The following is a 17,834-nucleotide window of genomic DNA, read 5'->3' as shown; positions in this document are numbered from 1 at the left end:
CCCCTTTTCCACCAAGAGTTACCTAGGTAGGCGGGTGAGCTGCCTGAGGGAGAAATCCAGCTATAATGGGTAGACCAGTTCAGGAAGCTTCTTTATCCCTGTAGCCTAAGACTCTCCTCTTCTACCACGAGATACTCAGCCCCCTCAGGCAGCACCAGCAGGAACCAACAGAAGCCCCAGTGGCACCAGATAAACCAGGCTGACCAAAATAACACTGCAAAGCTGCTGAAAATTAAACTGCCATTGAAACCACAGTCCACAAAAGCAGGCCAAGACCCATGTGCTAACCCTAAATAGGGTGATGCCTGCTAAAAGATTTAAATGGATCCTAGTGTCTCCTAACATAACAGACAAAATGTCTAGGATATTATTAACAATCACCCATCATAACAACAACCAAGAAAATCACAACTTGATTGAGAAAACACAGTCAGTGGATGCCAACACTGACCTGAGATTATAGAGCTAAATAAGTAGACGGGCTAGGATTAAAAACTCAGGTCTGCACAGCTCCAAAGCCACGAATTTAATCACAAAACTATCTTGGCTGATGGCTCACAATGGGATGATAGGAATTAGGTAAGAGTATAGTATCAAGACTGCTGTAAATATAAGGGATTTCATTTTCAGGTGCCTACAAATAAAGTCAGTTTTAGTCTAATAAATAAAAGTGAATTATAAGATCATTCACAGAAAACAAATACCAAACAGCACCCAAGCCTGCTTGGTAGTGTTAGGCTTCAGATTAAAATAAAAATATCATAAACCAAGTTTCAATAAAATAATTTTATTTCCTAACACATGGCAAACATATACATCCAATACATACTTATCTTGGACATTTATTCACAGATGACTTCCAAACTACAACTGTCTTGATATTTAAGCAGGAACTAAAAGTTATCTTAGTTGATATGAAAGATGCTTTTAGATGGATAACAGTATGGATATATTGGATTGGTCACAGCAGAATTTGATTGATTAGTTCTATAAATTTAAAGCTTGGAAAAGTTACTACTTTTGCATCTAATGCTTTCAGACGAAAAGGATGCAGCAGTATCAGCTTGTATTCCAGAGAAATTTCCTTAGTTTTTCTGGTGATGGAACCACTTATCCACTGTAGTCAGGGAAAAGAAAAAATTAGAATCCCTGTTAGGAATCAAAATTATACCCAACATATAACAATGAATAATATATTTGCTTTAATGTATCCTCCTATGGATTACATTAAAACAAACCTACGTACATGCAAAGCTTCACTACAGCAAAAACAGGTAATTTACCAGTGTTTTCTTTTGGGCTGCTTTACTCTTGATGCTGATACTATGGACATGCAATTCTCACAAGAAGAACCTTACAGAGAATTCTAACATCTAAAGGTGGAAAGAACTGTTTCCTGGGTGAAGCAGCCTGGGGCCAGATGGGGACGAAGAGCCCAGCCTGCTCCAACCTCCACAAGGCATCTACCAGGAACTCCGAGAACAGTGGGTCATGGTCATGCTGTCACAGCGGTGGCCCTAAATGTGGTAGGTACAGCCATTTTTCTTCCCACACATGCTACAGAACTCTAAAAAGCTTCTTCTCCCTGTCCTTCTCTTTCTCTGTATGTATGTGGTATGTAAGACGTATCTATAGATACAGATGTAATTTTCCACACATATGCATAATGTTGAACGTAATTTTACTAGATACAGATCTTACCATCTGTTGGTATTGTGCAGGCAGGTTCATGTGGTGGTAACTAAAATAAAATGTTAAAATGTATTAGTCTAATCCCAGAAAAAGAATAAGCTAAAAAAGTATACTGATACAAAAATTAAAAGGAATCTAAACAGAAGACAACTATCCCAATTTTTAGGTCCTAAAAATAATTTACAATAGATAGTAACAATGCAGAGCTTGCTCTACTGCTAAGAAATGCTAACAAATTCAAACCTCTTACCTTTTAATGACATACAGGAGAATAAATAAAAATAAATTTGTTACAGCAGAAACTAACACAACATTGTAAAGCAACTATACTCCAATTTAAAAAAACCTGCTTTTTGAAATAAAGAATTAAAAAACCAACATATGTATATATAAAGGTTTTATATATACACACATATATATAAAATGTAGGCAGAATGTTCTCATTGAAAAGTTATGATTGTTAACCAATGGCTTATCCCTTCCAATTTATCTTATTCATCTCAACTTTGTCAAAATTCATATATAAATAAAATAAATCTAAATGTATTGGCTTCATCATTAAATTGTCCTTTTCCCTTGTATTACCCTGTTTACAAGGCTGTAAAGTCAGACCTCATTTTCATTTGTTTTCCTTATTTAATATTGTAAATGGGAATAATTTTAGACAATCTTCAGTCTTTAGGTTAATACAAATCAGATCATTAAAAATAATACAAAAACAAAATAATTTCTTTGATGGACAGTTTACTTCCTCACATGAAATTCTCCTCTAGGACTGTAAACCACTCCTGCAATGGTACCTGAAATTTGGTAACTTTCTCATTCCTTGCTATGACCAAGTCAAATAAGTTCCCATTGGTACTTTTGTGAAAAATGGCTTATGATAAGTACTCAGGCACTTGGGTTACTTAGAACATTCTGGAGTCATTTTGATTTTTACAAATTGTCCTACTTTGTTATCTGCCCAATATAGTGTTGGCTAGGACCCTCCTCAGGTTTCCCCTCAGTCAAATGTCTACTTGTATTTATGGTTTGTAATTTCAAGATCTTACATTGTAATATGTGTACAGGACATCCTCAAATATTTATTGAAGGTACTTTCCCTCCTCATTCAACACCCCATTTTTTGGCCACCAGGCGTGTTCTTTTTCAAGGAAACCTTTACTTACAGCTTCCACAATGGCTTTGGCAGCATCAGGATCACACTGGAAGGGGCTCTCAAACACTGTGGTATTCATGCTATTGAACAAAGGAAAATTGTCATGAGTCACAGTAACAAAAACTTCTCTCTTATTAAAACTCTCTCTTGTTAAAAATAACAAGATGAAGGTGGTAGGCCAGATGAGATTCAAGTCTGGCTTAGTTGAAAGCTTTCTCACCTATATTAAATATTCTAATTATTTAATATACAGCTATTCTTGTGGTCAATTTTACTCAAATCCCTTAACAAGTTCAGATTTTAAAGTATGTGATTGAATGCAGTGTAATTCTCAATGAAAGAGCTAAGATGCAAATGAAAATGACAAACATATCTTTCCTAATTAGATAAAATGAAAAAAACAAAAAACAAAAAAATCCAGTTTCTGTCAGTGTTGACATCTGAGATAGACACTCCTGGCAGGAGTAACACCTGGTTCAATATTCCTGAAAAATAATCTGGTAAAATGTGTCCACAACAAAATAAAAAAAGAAAAAGTAAGAGACAAAAATAAAAAAACAAACAAAAAAATGTGTCTAAAACCTTTTAAAACCTTTTAAAAAGCACATACTCTTTGATGGATAAATTCCACACCTCAGAACTCAGAGATTTAAACTATGATGTACAAAGATGTTCAACATACACGATTTCACTACTGGTAAGAGTGAAAACTTGGAAGTAACCAAAATGTCCAACAACAGGGATGATTAAAAATGATTTATCCATGAGATGGAATATTACACAGATGGAATGTTATATAGTAGGAAAGCATTATATTCTTAATGACATGAGAAATGCTTATAGTGTTAACTTTTTTAAACCATAAAACAAATTTTATATACAATATGATCCTAATTATTTTTGAAAATATTATACTTATACACAAAGGACTGTAAAAAGAAAAAATTCTAAATGTTAATAAGAGTATCTATGGGAAAACTGTGATTAAAATGATTTTTTAAAAACTTTTTTTGGTTAACTATAGTTCAAAATTTCCTATGTATTAAATTATTGTGTATTATTATAACATGGGTATGATCAGAAATATTCTATTAAAATGAAAAATAAATATCTTCAGTTACCTGCCACTTAACATGCATTAAGCCCATTTCCATAGAAATAATAGGACACCACAAAATAGAGAAGTTATTAAAAGCAAAGTCTCATGATTGTACATTTTCACACAAATGTGTAAGTGTGCTCAGTTTTTCTTGTTTGTGGAGAGACAATGTTTGCATTTTACAGGACATTATTCTGACTTACAGAACAGAAGATTTCTGAGAATTATTTTTACATTAGGATTTTCTCATAATCAGAAAAAAATCTTACTACCCAGATAAACTGACATGTATAAAAAAAAGTAATACACATATATAGTTAGAAAATTCAGAAAGTCACAAATTGAAAGCCTCTCTCCCTCCCATCTCCAAATGGTTGTCTCCAAAGGCAATCATTATCTATAGCTCTTGTTTCCCTCCAGAAAAAAAAATTTAAATATAAACAGATGCTGGGGTGTGTGTGTGTATCTCACCTTGCATAAATGGGATCATACTAAATATACTACTATGGACTTTGCTTTTCTCACTTAATATATTTTGGTTGTCTTTCCTTATCAACATAGAGAGAACTTTTTTTTTCTGTGACATATACTGTTCTATTATATGGATGTGCTTAACCATTACATTTTGGTTGTTTCTAACTTTTTGCTATTATAAATGACACTGCAATGAACATCCTTATACATAAATCTTTTGGGACTATATCTATAGGATACATTCCTAGTAGTGGTTCTACAAAGAAATACATGCATTAAAAATTTTGGGCTGAATATTGTCAAATTGCCCTTCACAAAGGTTGTACCCATTTAAACTCTCACCAACCATATAGACAGATAGATAGATAGATAGATAGACAGATAGATAGATATAGATATAGATATTCTTGCCATCCCAGCTATCATTTAATTTTTTTAAATTTTGCAAAGCTACTGGGGGATAACACTATCTTTCTGAGCTGCATTTTAAATTATAAAATGAGGACTTCCCTGGTGGCACAATGGTTAAGAATCCGCCTGCCAATGCAGCGGACACAGGTTCAATCTCTGGTCTGGGAAGATCCCACATGCTGCGGAGCAACTAAGCCCACGTGCTACAACTACTGAGCCTGCACTCTAGAGCCCACGTGCTGCACCTACTGAGCCCGCGTGCTGCAACTACTGAAGCCCGCACGCCTAGAGCCCATGCTCTGCAACAAGAGAAGCCACCTCAATGGAAAGCCTGCGCACCGCAACGAAGAGTAGCCCCCGCTCGCCACAACTAGAAAAGCCCACGCACAGCAACAAAGACCCAACACGGCCAAAAAAAAAAAAAAAAAAGAATAAACTAATTCCACTACGAATGAAATAAACAAATCCTGAAAGAATTTATTAAAAAAAATTATAAAATGAGACTGTACATCTTCTTATCTGTAAATTTTCTTTTTTTATCTGTTCCTCTCCTTCTATTGAATTATTCTTTTTCTTATCAATTAGAATAAGCTATTTATAAATTAAGGAATTTAGCCCTCTGTCATGTGTTGTTTAAGCAGAAACTTGGAAAAATTGTCTCCTGATACATAAAAAAATAATACCACAAGTAAATCTTTCTTTTATGGATTTTGAGTTTGTCTTCTGTTTGGAAAGGTCTTCCCTATTACAAGCTAATGAATAAATTCACCTATACTTTTTCTAGAATTTTCTCACATTACAATTTATCTGTCTGTAATTAAATGCTTATGTAAGACTAGGGTTACAAACCCTAGTTTGCAGCCAGCACCCAGTTAACATGTGGATATAAAGTAGTTGGAGGTAAGAACACTGGTGCTGGGTTGCTTGCACAGGGCACTTGTGGAGCACCTGCCTGGTTACAGCACCTTTCCAAAATGAAACGGCCACAGCCATGAGGGTGGTTGCCAGTGTGTATATCTGGCGTAAGGAATGTAAGGAGTGAGATAGAGATCTAGTCTTATTTTCTTCCTAAACAGTGGTTGGTCCAAACCACTCATTTAAAACATCTTCTTTATTATAAATTGAATTCCCATACATCTTTAGATCTACTTTAGGTCTATCAAACTCTAACAGAACTGAATAATTTGACTTTCTTCTTCAGTACCAAATTCTTAGTAAAACAATATTACTAAACAGTACCAAAATAATTAACACTCTTCCTCACCACCACTACCCTTACTTTTTTCAGAACTTCCCTTGTTATTCTGAGATGCAGATTTTTTCTAGATGAAACTGAATGTTATTCATGAATATATACCTTTCTATTTAACATCTTTTATATTTCTCAGTAGAGTCAAACTTTTCTTCTTCTGGGTCCTTCAGGTTTCTTATTTATACTGTGTTTTGTTTTTAAATACTATTCTACATGAGATCTTTTCCTCCATTATAGTTTCTGTTACACTTCATATAGAAAGCTAGCAATGTACATATATACTCATTTTGTAATTATTCACCTTGCTGAGCTCTTTTTTCTAGGGTTTTCTGGGTACACAATCATATCATCTGCAACAATTTGCTCCCCCTTTTCCAATATTCCTGCATCTTCTTTCTCTTATTTACTTCATCAACTAGTATTTCCAGAACAACACTAGTTAAGTGGTAATGGTGGGCATTCTTTTATAAGCTTTAAAAGAGGAAGTACTGTACTAAAAATGATCTGGGGCCAGACAGACTTGGATGCGAGTCCTAACTCCAAAATGCTTACTGTGGTATGACTTTGGTTAAGTTTAATCTCCCTGCATCTGTGTTGCAGGCTTGGCAAATATTAACTGCTCAGTCATATTAGCTATTAGTAGTAGTAGTAGTTAATTCAGTGTGCATAGTAGATCCTGGTTTAGTTGTAATGAACCTTACATATTCACATCAGAGAACACCAACCCTTGAACTCAACCTGATTATACCCATCCCATTCTGAGCACCCTGATGCTAGGCAGGTTTTCCCGATTAGCCTTACAAAGCTCTGATCTCACTGCGCCCTTTATAGTTTTAGTTTGTACTTATTCAGAGAGTATCTTGTGGCATTTTTCAGTTGTTTATATAGTTACTTTCTGTAAAGAAAAAAAATGTTGCCTGCCATTCCAGTTCTACAAGGATCAAGCCATTAGCCACTACAGTCACCCACGGACAGTGAGCCCTGAGGGGAATTCAGGATGGAGAAAACCAGGAAACATTTGGGTATATTGGCCCCTAGATAGTTAACATGCATTTCTAAGAAAAAATTTCACATGACCCCAGATTCTTGCCTCTTCCCATACATAGAAAAACACTAAAATCATTAACTCGAGAGGTCTCTTCTTTATGAATAGCAGTAATCTTTTTATGCTTGACTACATGTTTTCCCGGCAAAAAAGTTCATATATATCCTGGCTCCTCCCTTATCTCTCCAGAGCAGTTCCTCAGAGCTATCTGAGAGGCTATCTTCCGGGCTACAGTCCTCGAATAAAACTTAACTCACAACCTTCCCGTTGTGTAGTTTTTCTTTCAGTCTACACTTCCTACTGACTTAATAAGCATTGACAAAACCAGTGTCTTTCCCTAAGTGAATGTAACGGTGGAGTATGTTAAGGTAATTAAAACCTCTGGAGTAAGCTAGTCTGCTTTGTGTGTTAAACATGCAGAAAAGAGTTAATGCTTACCAACTGATTCCTTTTCCATCAGTTTTCTTAGTCACTAATGCTCTCCAATAGTCATGAGTGCTTTTAATAATATCAATTGCAAAGTCCTATAATTTGAAGAGATATACGTTAGAATAATAGAAACGTGTTCTTTTCTTATTCTCGATATTTTCCCAAAGCCTGATAACTTAGTCTCTTTTGAATCACTTCTGTCTATCAAAAATGGAAGAAATCATTTAAATGAATAAATCAACATCAAGCCTGTCGTGTGTCTTTAGACATCTGTTTTATGACGATATTGTCTTTAGATGGTAACAATATGGTTAAATTATAAGTCTCAATACAAATAGGCCTAAAGCTACAGTTCTGAGTGACACATTACCTTATCTTTAAATTCTGCGTCGAAAGCAAACTGGTTCTCAGGTTTTCCATCAGGAACCTTGTACCTTCTAAACCAGTCCACAGTAGCTTCCAGGTAGCCAGGTTTCAGCCGCTTGACATCATTAATATCTAAGAAGAGAATAAGATTCTCTTCTCAGATTGCAAGATGTGTATGTAATTATTTATGCATTCAATAAAAATATCAAGTGCGTACTTTGAAAGAGCTACGGGATGGATTATCAAAAACTTTCAAGACAATGTTAGAGCTAACACCTTGTTGAGAAGAGAACACATACACACATTAAAAGGAAATCATCGGGGCTTCCCTGGTGGCGCAGTGGTTAAGGATCCACCTGCCAGTGCAGGGGACACAGGTTTGAGCCCTGACCTGGGAAGATCCCACATGCCACAGAGCAACTAAGCCCATGCACCACAACTACTGAGCCTGCGCCCTAGAGCCCTTGAGCCACAACTACTGAGCCCTTGCACCACAACTACTGAGCCCTTGCACCACAACTACTGAAGCCTGCGCGCCTAGAGCCCATGCTCCGCAACAAGAGAAGCCACCACAGTGAGAAGCCTGGGCACTGCAGCGAAGAGTAGCCCCCGCTCGCCTCAACTAGAGAAAGCCCGCGAAGCAACTAAGACCCAACGCAGCCAAAAATAAATTAAATAAATAAATAAAAGGAAATCATCTACTATCTTAAAATAGCTCTGACATTAAGTATACTAAGAGAACAATCAGTACCATAGTGACTCCTACTAGATAAGAGAAGGGAGAAATAACTGGCAGCTACATAATGAGAATAGTTCGGCAGGTGTACATAAACTTCTAAGAGATGGACAGAAGATACCAAAAGACAGGTTGAGGCTGTATTCAAGGATCACACCCCAATTACACACAAAAAGACAAGAAAAATGCATTATACATATTCATTGATAGGTTACATATTAAATGTGAATAGGCTTTTCTCACTCTACAGTATAGGCATTCAGTATCACAATACTTTAGTTCTGGCCAACAAAAAAAAGTGTCCTGTGTAAAAAACTTTTAAAAGTTTCTGTACAGCCATTAACAGTGCCTAGCCTCAATGTCATCAAACTCAAGTTTAAATGACTGAACTGCTTCTCCATGCAAACAAATATTAGATACATGTGCAAAAAAAAAAATCCACCAGGAAAATTGTAATTGGAAGGAGGAATACATTCAACAACAGCTTATTTATATTTCTATAAAATAACTTTGCTTAAGCCCAGTTTATAATCTACATAGTTAAAGAATACCATGCATTTTATTATCAGGGTACCACTAAAAGTATGGAAAGGTTACAAACTGAACTGGGAAATGTTTAAACACTGATAAATTTCAAGGAACTTAGAATTCATATAAAACGTATCATCTGATACAGAAATAGTTTGAAAATCCAGAAATCCAAAATACAAGTGTAGGGTATCTTCCAACAAATTTTCCATCCAGTTCTATTCCTTAGGAATACCAACTGGGTGTCCGACAATTCAATTATGACACTATCTAACTGGAGTTAGCATCAAGTCCCACAGTCAGAGGGTTCAGTTCCACAAGACTGATCCCACTTCAGACGCTGATCGCCAAGTCCAAGGCCACCCATACTTCTGACCAACAGCTATAAATCAGAGTTCCCTACAACTCTCTCCTCAGGTTTGATAATTTGCTAGAATGACTCACAAAACTCAAGAAAACACTGTGCTATGTTTACCGGTTTAGTATAAAGGATACAACTCAGGAACAGTCCAATGGAGGAGATGCATAGGGCACAGTATGCGGGGTGCATAGTTTCCATGCCCTCTGGTGGGGAGGCGTGCCACCCTCCCAGCAATTCAGTGTGTTCACCAACTTACAAGTGCTCTACATCTCGTGACTCCAGACTTTTTATGGAGCCTCCCTTCCCGATCCCAGAGGTCAGTGGTTGGGGCTGGGGGTTCCCACCCTCTAATCATTCAGTTTTTCTGTTGACTGAACTGGTCTGAGGCTAGCTAGGGGCCCCACCGTAAGTCACCTTATTAGCATAAACTCAGGGGTGATGAAAGGGGCTCATTATGAATAAAAAAGACACTCGTCACTCAGGAAAGTCCCAGTGTTTTAGGAGTTCCTTGCCAGGAACTGGAGACAAAGATCAAACATATTTTTGTATTACATTGCAGCAAGGAAAAATATAACAGTTGATTAACTCACTGACTGTGAACCAGGTATTGAAAGGTATGCTGGATCCTGACTAGGGAACTGTGAACACCAGACCCAGAGGAAAAAAGTAGGAGAAAAGAACTCAAGTCAATTTTTGTTCCTCCAGTTGTACATTATACACGTACAGACAAAGCCAGTGGTCTGCAGAGCTCCCTGAACTGCCTCCTGATGCCACATCAAGATACTACCAAAGAGGGCTTCCCTGGTGGCGCAGTGGTTGAGAGTCCGCCTGCCGATGCAGGGGACACAGGTTCGTGCCCCGGTCTGGGAAGATCCCACATGCCGCGGAGCGGCTGGGCCCGTGAGCCATGGCCACTGAGCCTGCGCGTCCGGAGCCTGTGCTCTGCAACGGGAGAGGCCACGACAGTGAGAGGCCCGCATACCGCAAAAAAAAAAAAAAAACCAAAAAAAAAAAAAAAAAAAAAGATACTACCAAAGACAAGGACTTCCCTGGCAGTCCAGTGGTTAGGACTCCGTGCTTTCATTGCCAAGGGCCCGGGTTCACTCCCTGGTCAAGGAACTAAGATCTCACAAACCACATGGCAAAAAAAAACCAAACAAAAAAACCCCCCAGGATTAAAATATAAAAATACCCCCCCAAAAAGTCACTGAATTTCAGAATAAAATAAATTAAAAAAAAAAAGATCCTACCAAAGACAGCACCAGTTCTGTGCTGTTCCCTGGATTCAGCCTCTAACCAGCATGCAACCATGTGCATAAAATGCTCAATTTCCTGATGCCCACAATTGAGGCAGAAGGGTCACTGGCTGTCGTGGGCTCACAATAACAAAGGGGATCAACATGGTCAACTTGGTTGCTTTACTGCGTAGGCCATCCTCTTCCATGGCTCTGTGTGTATCCCTCCCAAAGTTGTGGCTTGTCAAGAGTTCTACTCTTAGTTAGTTCTACCTAATACTCTTCCAGTTATAACTGATGATGGACATTGCCTTAGGCTGACATTTAAGGAAAGCTGCATACTGCTTGCATCATGGGGCCAGCCCCCCAGAGAAAATTTTAGGGTCCTAATAACCTCTACTGCAGGGAAATGACACCCAGAAAATTGTGCTGATGTAATGATGGCGTGGCTTCATTAACTGTGGCCAAAGCACGCTATTTAGCATGTGCACTCTTGTGTAAATAGCACATCTGAAAATGGACACACATTCCTACATTTAGAATCAGAGCTAAATGTCGGAATGCATTCTCATCGTACAAAATTTAGTCAATACAGAAGTATCTGAAACAAAAAGTCAGACTCTTTTCATCTTTCTTCCCAATGTACTATTAAAGGTTGGCGTTGAGTCCTTTTTAAATGAGTTTACATATAATTTGCATATATTTAAATATATATGAGATCGTACTCTGTAAAACAGCAGAAAGAAATAATGTAAGTGCTATATTTATAAAATTCTTAGAAGGAAACATAACTAAGTCTTTGTGACCTTGGATTAGGCAATGGTTTCTTAGATAATGATACCAAAAGCACAAGCAATAAAAGAATAGACTACATCAAAACGAAAAACTTGAGTGCTTCAAAGGATACCATTAAGAAAACGAAAGGACAGGGCTTCCCTGGTGGCGCAGAGGTTGAGAGTCCGCCTGCCGATGCAGGGGACGCGGGTTCGAGCCCCGGTCCGGGAGGATCCCGCGTGCCGCGGGGCGGCTGGGCCCGTGAGCCATGGCCAATGAGCCTGTACTCCGCAACGGGAGAGGCCACAACAGTGAGAGGCCCACGTACCGCAAAAAAAAAAAAAAAAAAAAAAAAAAAAGAAAATGAAAGGACAAATCCACAAAATGTAAGAAAATACAGACAAATCATATATCTGATAAAGGTTTAGTATCCAAAACATGTAAGTACTCTTATAACTCAAAAATAAAAAGACACACCCCACTAGAAGGGTTATAATTTAAAAAGATAAATAACAACTAGTGCTGGCAAAGAAGTAGAAAAATCGGAACATTATGCACTGCTGGCAGGACTGTAAGATGGTGCAGCCGCTTTGGAAAAAAGTTTGGCAGTTTCTCAAGAGGCTAAACATAAGAGTTACCATATGACTCAGGAACTCCACTCCTAGGTATATACACCCAAGAGGATTAAAAACACACGTCCACACAAAAACTTGTACAGGAATGTTCATAGCAGCTGCATTATTCCTAATAGCCAAAAACAACCCAAATGTCCATCAACAGATGAATGGACAAACAAAATGTGATATATATCTATATAATAGAATATAACTCAGCCATTAAAAAAATGAGTACTGATACATGCTACAACATGGATGAACCTAGAAAACCTTATGCTAAGTAAAAGAAACCTGACACAAAAAGGCCACATATTTTACAATTCCATGTATATGAAATACCCAGAATAGGCAAATTCATGGACACAGAAAGCAGATTAGTGGTTGTCGGGTCCTGGGAGGAGGAGGGAACAGGGAGTGACTACTAAAAGGTACAGAGTTTGTCTTTGGGGTGATGTAAATGTTTTAGAATGAGATGAGTGGTGAGTTGCACAACACTGTGAATGTACTAAATGCCACTGAACTGTACACTTTAAAATAGTTCAAATGGTGAATTTTATGTTATGTTAATTTCACCACCAAAAAAAAAAGGGAATGAAGTACTGATACATGTTACAATGTGGATGAACCTTGAAACCAGTATGCTAGCTGAAAGAAGCCGGATATCATGTGACCCCATTTGTGTGAAATTTTCAGAATAGGAAAATCCATAAAGACAGACAATAGACTGGTAGTCGTCAGGGACTGAGCGATGTGGGGATAGGGGGTGACTGCTAATGGATATGGGGCTTCCTGTCAGAGTGGTGAAAATGTTCTGGAATTAGATAGTGGTGATGGTTAACAGACTAGTGTATGTATCAAAACCCACAGAACTGTACACTTTAAAATGGTGAATTTTATGGCATGTGGATTATATCTCAGTTTTCAAATTTTTAAAAATAAATAAATAGAGCAACTAAGTGTTAGCATGTGGGGAAGGAAAGAAGAAAACAGGATATACAAACTACCAGATTTGTTCTTTCCTGGAATGAAGGAGAAAGTTTACTTAGTTAACCACAGAAGTTCAGTAGTAGAAATAACAATGCTTTGTTAAATGTTTTGCTCCTCCATTCTTTAACAGTTTGAAGGCATGGGCTTACAACTCTGTCATTACAGGTTAAGTTTGGTGCTGGGTAAGATTTAGGTATAAAGACTTCAGACCCTACAAATATTTCTTACCATTATAATTGGCTGCATCAGGATCATCCACGTTAATGGCAATGACTTTCCAGTCGGTTTCCCCTTCATCGATCATAGCCAGTATGCCCAGAACTTTCACCCTGATTATTTCCCCTCTTGCACATACCTGAAAGTCAAAAAACACAGCCAGATCAATACTACAGAATGAAACTTTGGAAGAAAAGTTTTACTTGGTGGATAATAGGAAATGAGGAAGACGCCAAATTTCTGCAAACTTAAGATTGTTCCTTTAAGCAATTTTTAAAAAGTTAGGAGGGACCTTCAAGATGGAGGAGGAGTAAGATGTGGAGATCCACCTTCCACCCCACAAATACATCAAAAATACATCTACATGTGGAACAACTCCTACAGAACACCTACTGAATGCTGGCAGAAGACCTCAGACTTCCCAAAAGGGTCTTGGTGCTCCAGCCAGGTGTCAGGCCAGAGCCTCTGAGGTGGGAGAGGCGAATTCAGGACATTGGATCACCAGAGACCTCCTGGCCCCACGTAATATCAATCAGCGAGAGCTCTCCCAGAGATCTCTGTCTCAAAGCTAAGACCCAGCTCCATTCAATGATCAGCAAGCTCCAGTGCTGGATACACCATGACAAACAACAAGCAAGACAGGAAAACAACCCCACCCATTAGCAGAGAGGCTGTCTAAAATCATACTAAGTTCACAGACACCCCAAAACGTACCACCGGATGCGATCCTGCCCACCAGAAAGACAAGATCCAGCCTCATCCACCAGACCACAGGCACCAGTCCCCCCGACCAGGAAGCCTACACAAGCCACTGAACCAACCTTACCCACTGGGCACAGACACCAAAAATAATAGGAACTACGAACCTGCAGCCTGTGAAAAGGACACCCCAAACACTGTAAGTTAAGCAAAATGAGAAGACAGAGAAATATGCAGCAGATGAAGGAGCAAGGTAAAAACCCACCAGACCAAACAAATGAAGAGGAAATAGGCAGTCAACCTGGAAAAGAATTGAGAATAATGATAGTAAAGATGATCCAAAATCCTGGAACTAGAATGGAGAAAATACAAGAAACGTTTAACAAGAACCTAGAAGAACTAAAGAGCAAACAAACAATGACAAACAACACAATAAATGAAATTAAAAATTCTCTAGAAGGAGTCAATAGCAGAATAATGGAGGCAGAAGAACAAATAAGTGACCTGGAAGATAAAATAGTGGAAATAACTACCACAGAGCAGAATAAAGAAAAAAGAATGAAAAGAATTGAGGAAAATGTCAGAGACCTCTGGGACAACATTAAATGCACCAACATTCGAATTATAGGGGTCCCAGAAGAAGAAGAGAAAAAGAAAGGGACTGAGAAAATATTTGAAGAGATTATAATTGAAAATTTCCCTAATATGGGAAAGGAGAGAGTCTATCAAGTCCAGGGAAGAACAGAGAGTCCCATACAGGATAAATCCAAGGAGAAACACACCAAGACACATATTAATCAAACTATCAAAAATTAAATACAAAGAAAAAATATTAAAAGAAGCAAGGGAGGGCTTCTCTGGTGGTGTAGTGGTTAAGAATCCCCCTGCCAATGCAGGAGACACGGGTTCGAGCCCTGGTCCAGGAAGATCTCACATGCTGCAGAGCAACTAAGCCCGTGCACCAAAACTACTGAGCCTGCGCTCTAGAGTCTTCAAGCCAAGCTACTGAAGTCCGCGTGCCTAGAGCCCATGCTCCGCAACAACAGAAGCCACCACAATGAGAAGCCCGCGCACTGCAACAAAGAGTAGCCCCTGCTCACCGCAACTAGAGAAAGCCTGCGCACAGCAACGAAGACCCAACGCAGCCCAAAATAAATAAATTTATTTTTAAAAAAAGCAGCAAGGGAAAAGCAACAAATAACATACAAAGAAATTCCCATAAGGTTAACAGCTGATCTTTCAGCAGATACTCTGCAAGCCAGAAGGGAGTGGCAGGACACATTTGAAGTGATGAAAGGGAAAAACCTACAATGAAGATTACTCTACCCAGCAAGGATCTCATTCAGATTCGAAGGAGAAATCAAAAGCTTTACAAACAAGCAAAAGCTAAGAGAATTCAGCACCACCAAACCAGCTGTACAACAAATGCTACAGGAACTTCTCTAAGTGGGAAACACAAGAGAAGAAAAGGACCTACAAAAACAAACCCAAAACAATTAAGAAAATGGTAATAGGAACATACATATCGATAATTACCTTAAACATGAATGGATTCAATGCTCCAACCAAAAAACACAGGCTCGCTGAATGGATACAAAAACAAGACCCATATATATGCTGTCTGCAAGAGACCCATTTCAGACCTAGGGACACATACAGACTGAAAGTGAGGGGATGGAAAAAGATATTCCATGCAAATGGAAATCAAAACAAAGTTGGAGTAGCAATTCTCATATCAGACAAAATAGACTTTAAAATAAAGACTATTACAAGAGATGAAGAAGGATACTACATAATGATCAAGGGTTCAGACCAAGAGTATATAACAGTTGTAAATATTTATGCACCCAACATAGAAGCACCTCAATACATAAGGCAAATGCTAACAGCCATAAAAGGGGAAATCGACAGTAACACAATAATAGTAGGGGACTTTAACACCCCACTTTCACCAATGGACAGATCATCCAAAATGAAAATAAATAAGGAAACAAGCTTTTAATGATACATTAAACAAGATGGACTTAACTGATATTTATAGGACATTCCATCCAAAAACAACAGAATACACTTTCTTCTCAAGTGTTCACAGAAGATTCTCCAGGATAGATCATACCTTGGGTTACAAATCAAGCCTTTAAATTTAAGAAAATTGAAAATGTATCAAGTACCTTTTCTGACCACAATGCTATGCGACTAGATATCAGTTACAGGAAAAAAACTGTAAAAAATACAAACACATGGAGGCTAAACAATATGCTACTAAATAACCAAGAAATCACTGAAGAAATCAAAGAGGAAATTAAAAAAACACCTAGAAACAAATGACAATGAAAACACGATGACCCAAAACCTATGCAATGCAGCAAAAGCAGTTCTAAGAGGGAAGTTTATAGCAATACAATCCTACCTCAATAAACAAGAAAAATCTCAAATAAACAATCTAACCTTACACCTAAAGCAATTAGAGAAAGAAGAACAAAAAAACCCCAAAGTTAGCAGAAGGAAAGAAATCATAAAGATCAGATCAGAAATACATGAAAAAGAAATGAAGGAAACGATAGCAAAGATCAATAAAACTAAAAGCTGGTTCTTTGAGAAGATAAAAAAAATTGATAAACCATTAGCCAGACTCATCAAGAAAAAAAGGGAGAAGACTCAAATCAACAGAATTAGAAATGAAAAAGGAGAAGTAACAACTGACACTGCAGAAATACAAAGGATCATGAGAGATTACTACAAGCAACTCTATGCCAATAAAATGGACAACCTGGAAGAAATAGGCAAATTCTTAGAAAAGTACAACCTTCCAAGACTGAACTAGGAAGAAATAGAAAACATGAACAGACCAATCACAAGCACTGAAATTGAAACTGTGATTAAAAATCTTCCAACAAACAAAAGTCCAGGACCAGATGGCTTCACAGGCGAATTCTATCAAACATTTAGAGAAGAGCTAACAACTATACTTCTCAAACTCTTCCAAAATATAGCAGAGGGTGGAATACTCCCAAACTCATTCTATGAGGCCACCATCACTCTGATACCAAAATGTCCAGACAAAGATGTTACAAAAAAAGAAAACTACAGGCCAGTATCACTGATGAACATAGATGCAAAAATCCTCAACAAAATACTAGCAAAATGAATCCAGCAGCACATTAAAAGGATCATACACCATGATCAAGCGGGGTTTATCCCAGGAATGCAAGGATTCTTCAATATACGCAAATCAATCAATGTGATATACCATATTAACAAATTGAAGGATAAAAACCATATGATAATCTCAATAGATGCAGAAAAACCTTTTGACAAAATTCAACACCCATTTATGATAAAAGCCCTCCAGAAAGTAGGCATAGAGGGAACTTATCTCAACATAATAAAGGCCATATATGACAAACCCACAGCCAACATCGTTCTCAATGGTGAAAAACTGAAACCATTTCCACTAAGATCAGGAACAAGACAAGGATGTCCACTCTCACCACTATTATTCAACATAGTTTTGGAAGTTTTAGTCACAGCAATCAGAGAACAAAAAGAAATAAAAGGAATCCAAATCAGAAAAGAAGTAAAGCTGTCACTGCTTGCAGATGACATGATACTATACATAGAGAATCCTAAAGATGCTACCAGAAAACTACTAGAGCTAATCAATGTATTTGGTAAAGCAGCAGGATACAAAATTAATGCACACAAATTTCTTGCATTCCTGTACACTAATGATGAAAAATATGAAAGAGAAATT

The 17,834-nt window shown here is 37.8% G+C and overlaps 1 protein-coding gene across 1 annotated transcript in view; it reads right to left on the bottom strand.

Moving 5' to 3' along the window:
* Positions 1-328: 328 nt before the first annotated feature.
* PPA1 (inorganic pyrophosphatase 1) overlaps positions 329-17,834 on the bottom strand; it is a 38,205-nt gene continuing 20,699 nt past the window's right edge. Inside the window, exons 6-11 of the mRNA XM_079899200.1 lie at positions 13,394-13,520; positions 7,932-8,059; positions 7,571-7,656; positions 2,862-2,931; positions 1,702-1,741; positions 329-1,117 (exon numbers count right to left, since the gene is read on the bottom strand). Coding sequence (XP_079755326.1) covers positions 1,086-1,117; positions 1,702-1,741; positions 2,862-2,931; positions 7,571-7,656; positions 7,932-8,059; positions 13,394-13,520 — 483 coding nt within the window. The 3' untranslated portion in view covers positions 329-1,085. The remainder of the gene's footprint in view (positions 1,118-1,701; positions 1,742-2,861; positions 2,932-7,570; positions 7,657-7,931; positions 8,060-13,393; positions 13,521-17,834) is intronic.

Source organism: Stenella coeruleoalba, assembly GCF_951394435.1.
Source record: "Stenella coeruleoalba genome assembly, chromosome: 16".
Classification (NCBI taxonomy): domain Eukaryota; kingdom Metazoa; phylum Chordata; class Mammalia; order Artiodactyla; family Delphinidae; genus Stenella; species Stenella coeruleoalba.
This window is presented reverse-complemented; position numbering and strand designations above follow the sequence as displayed.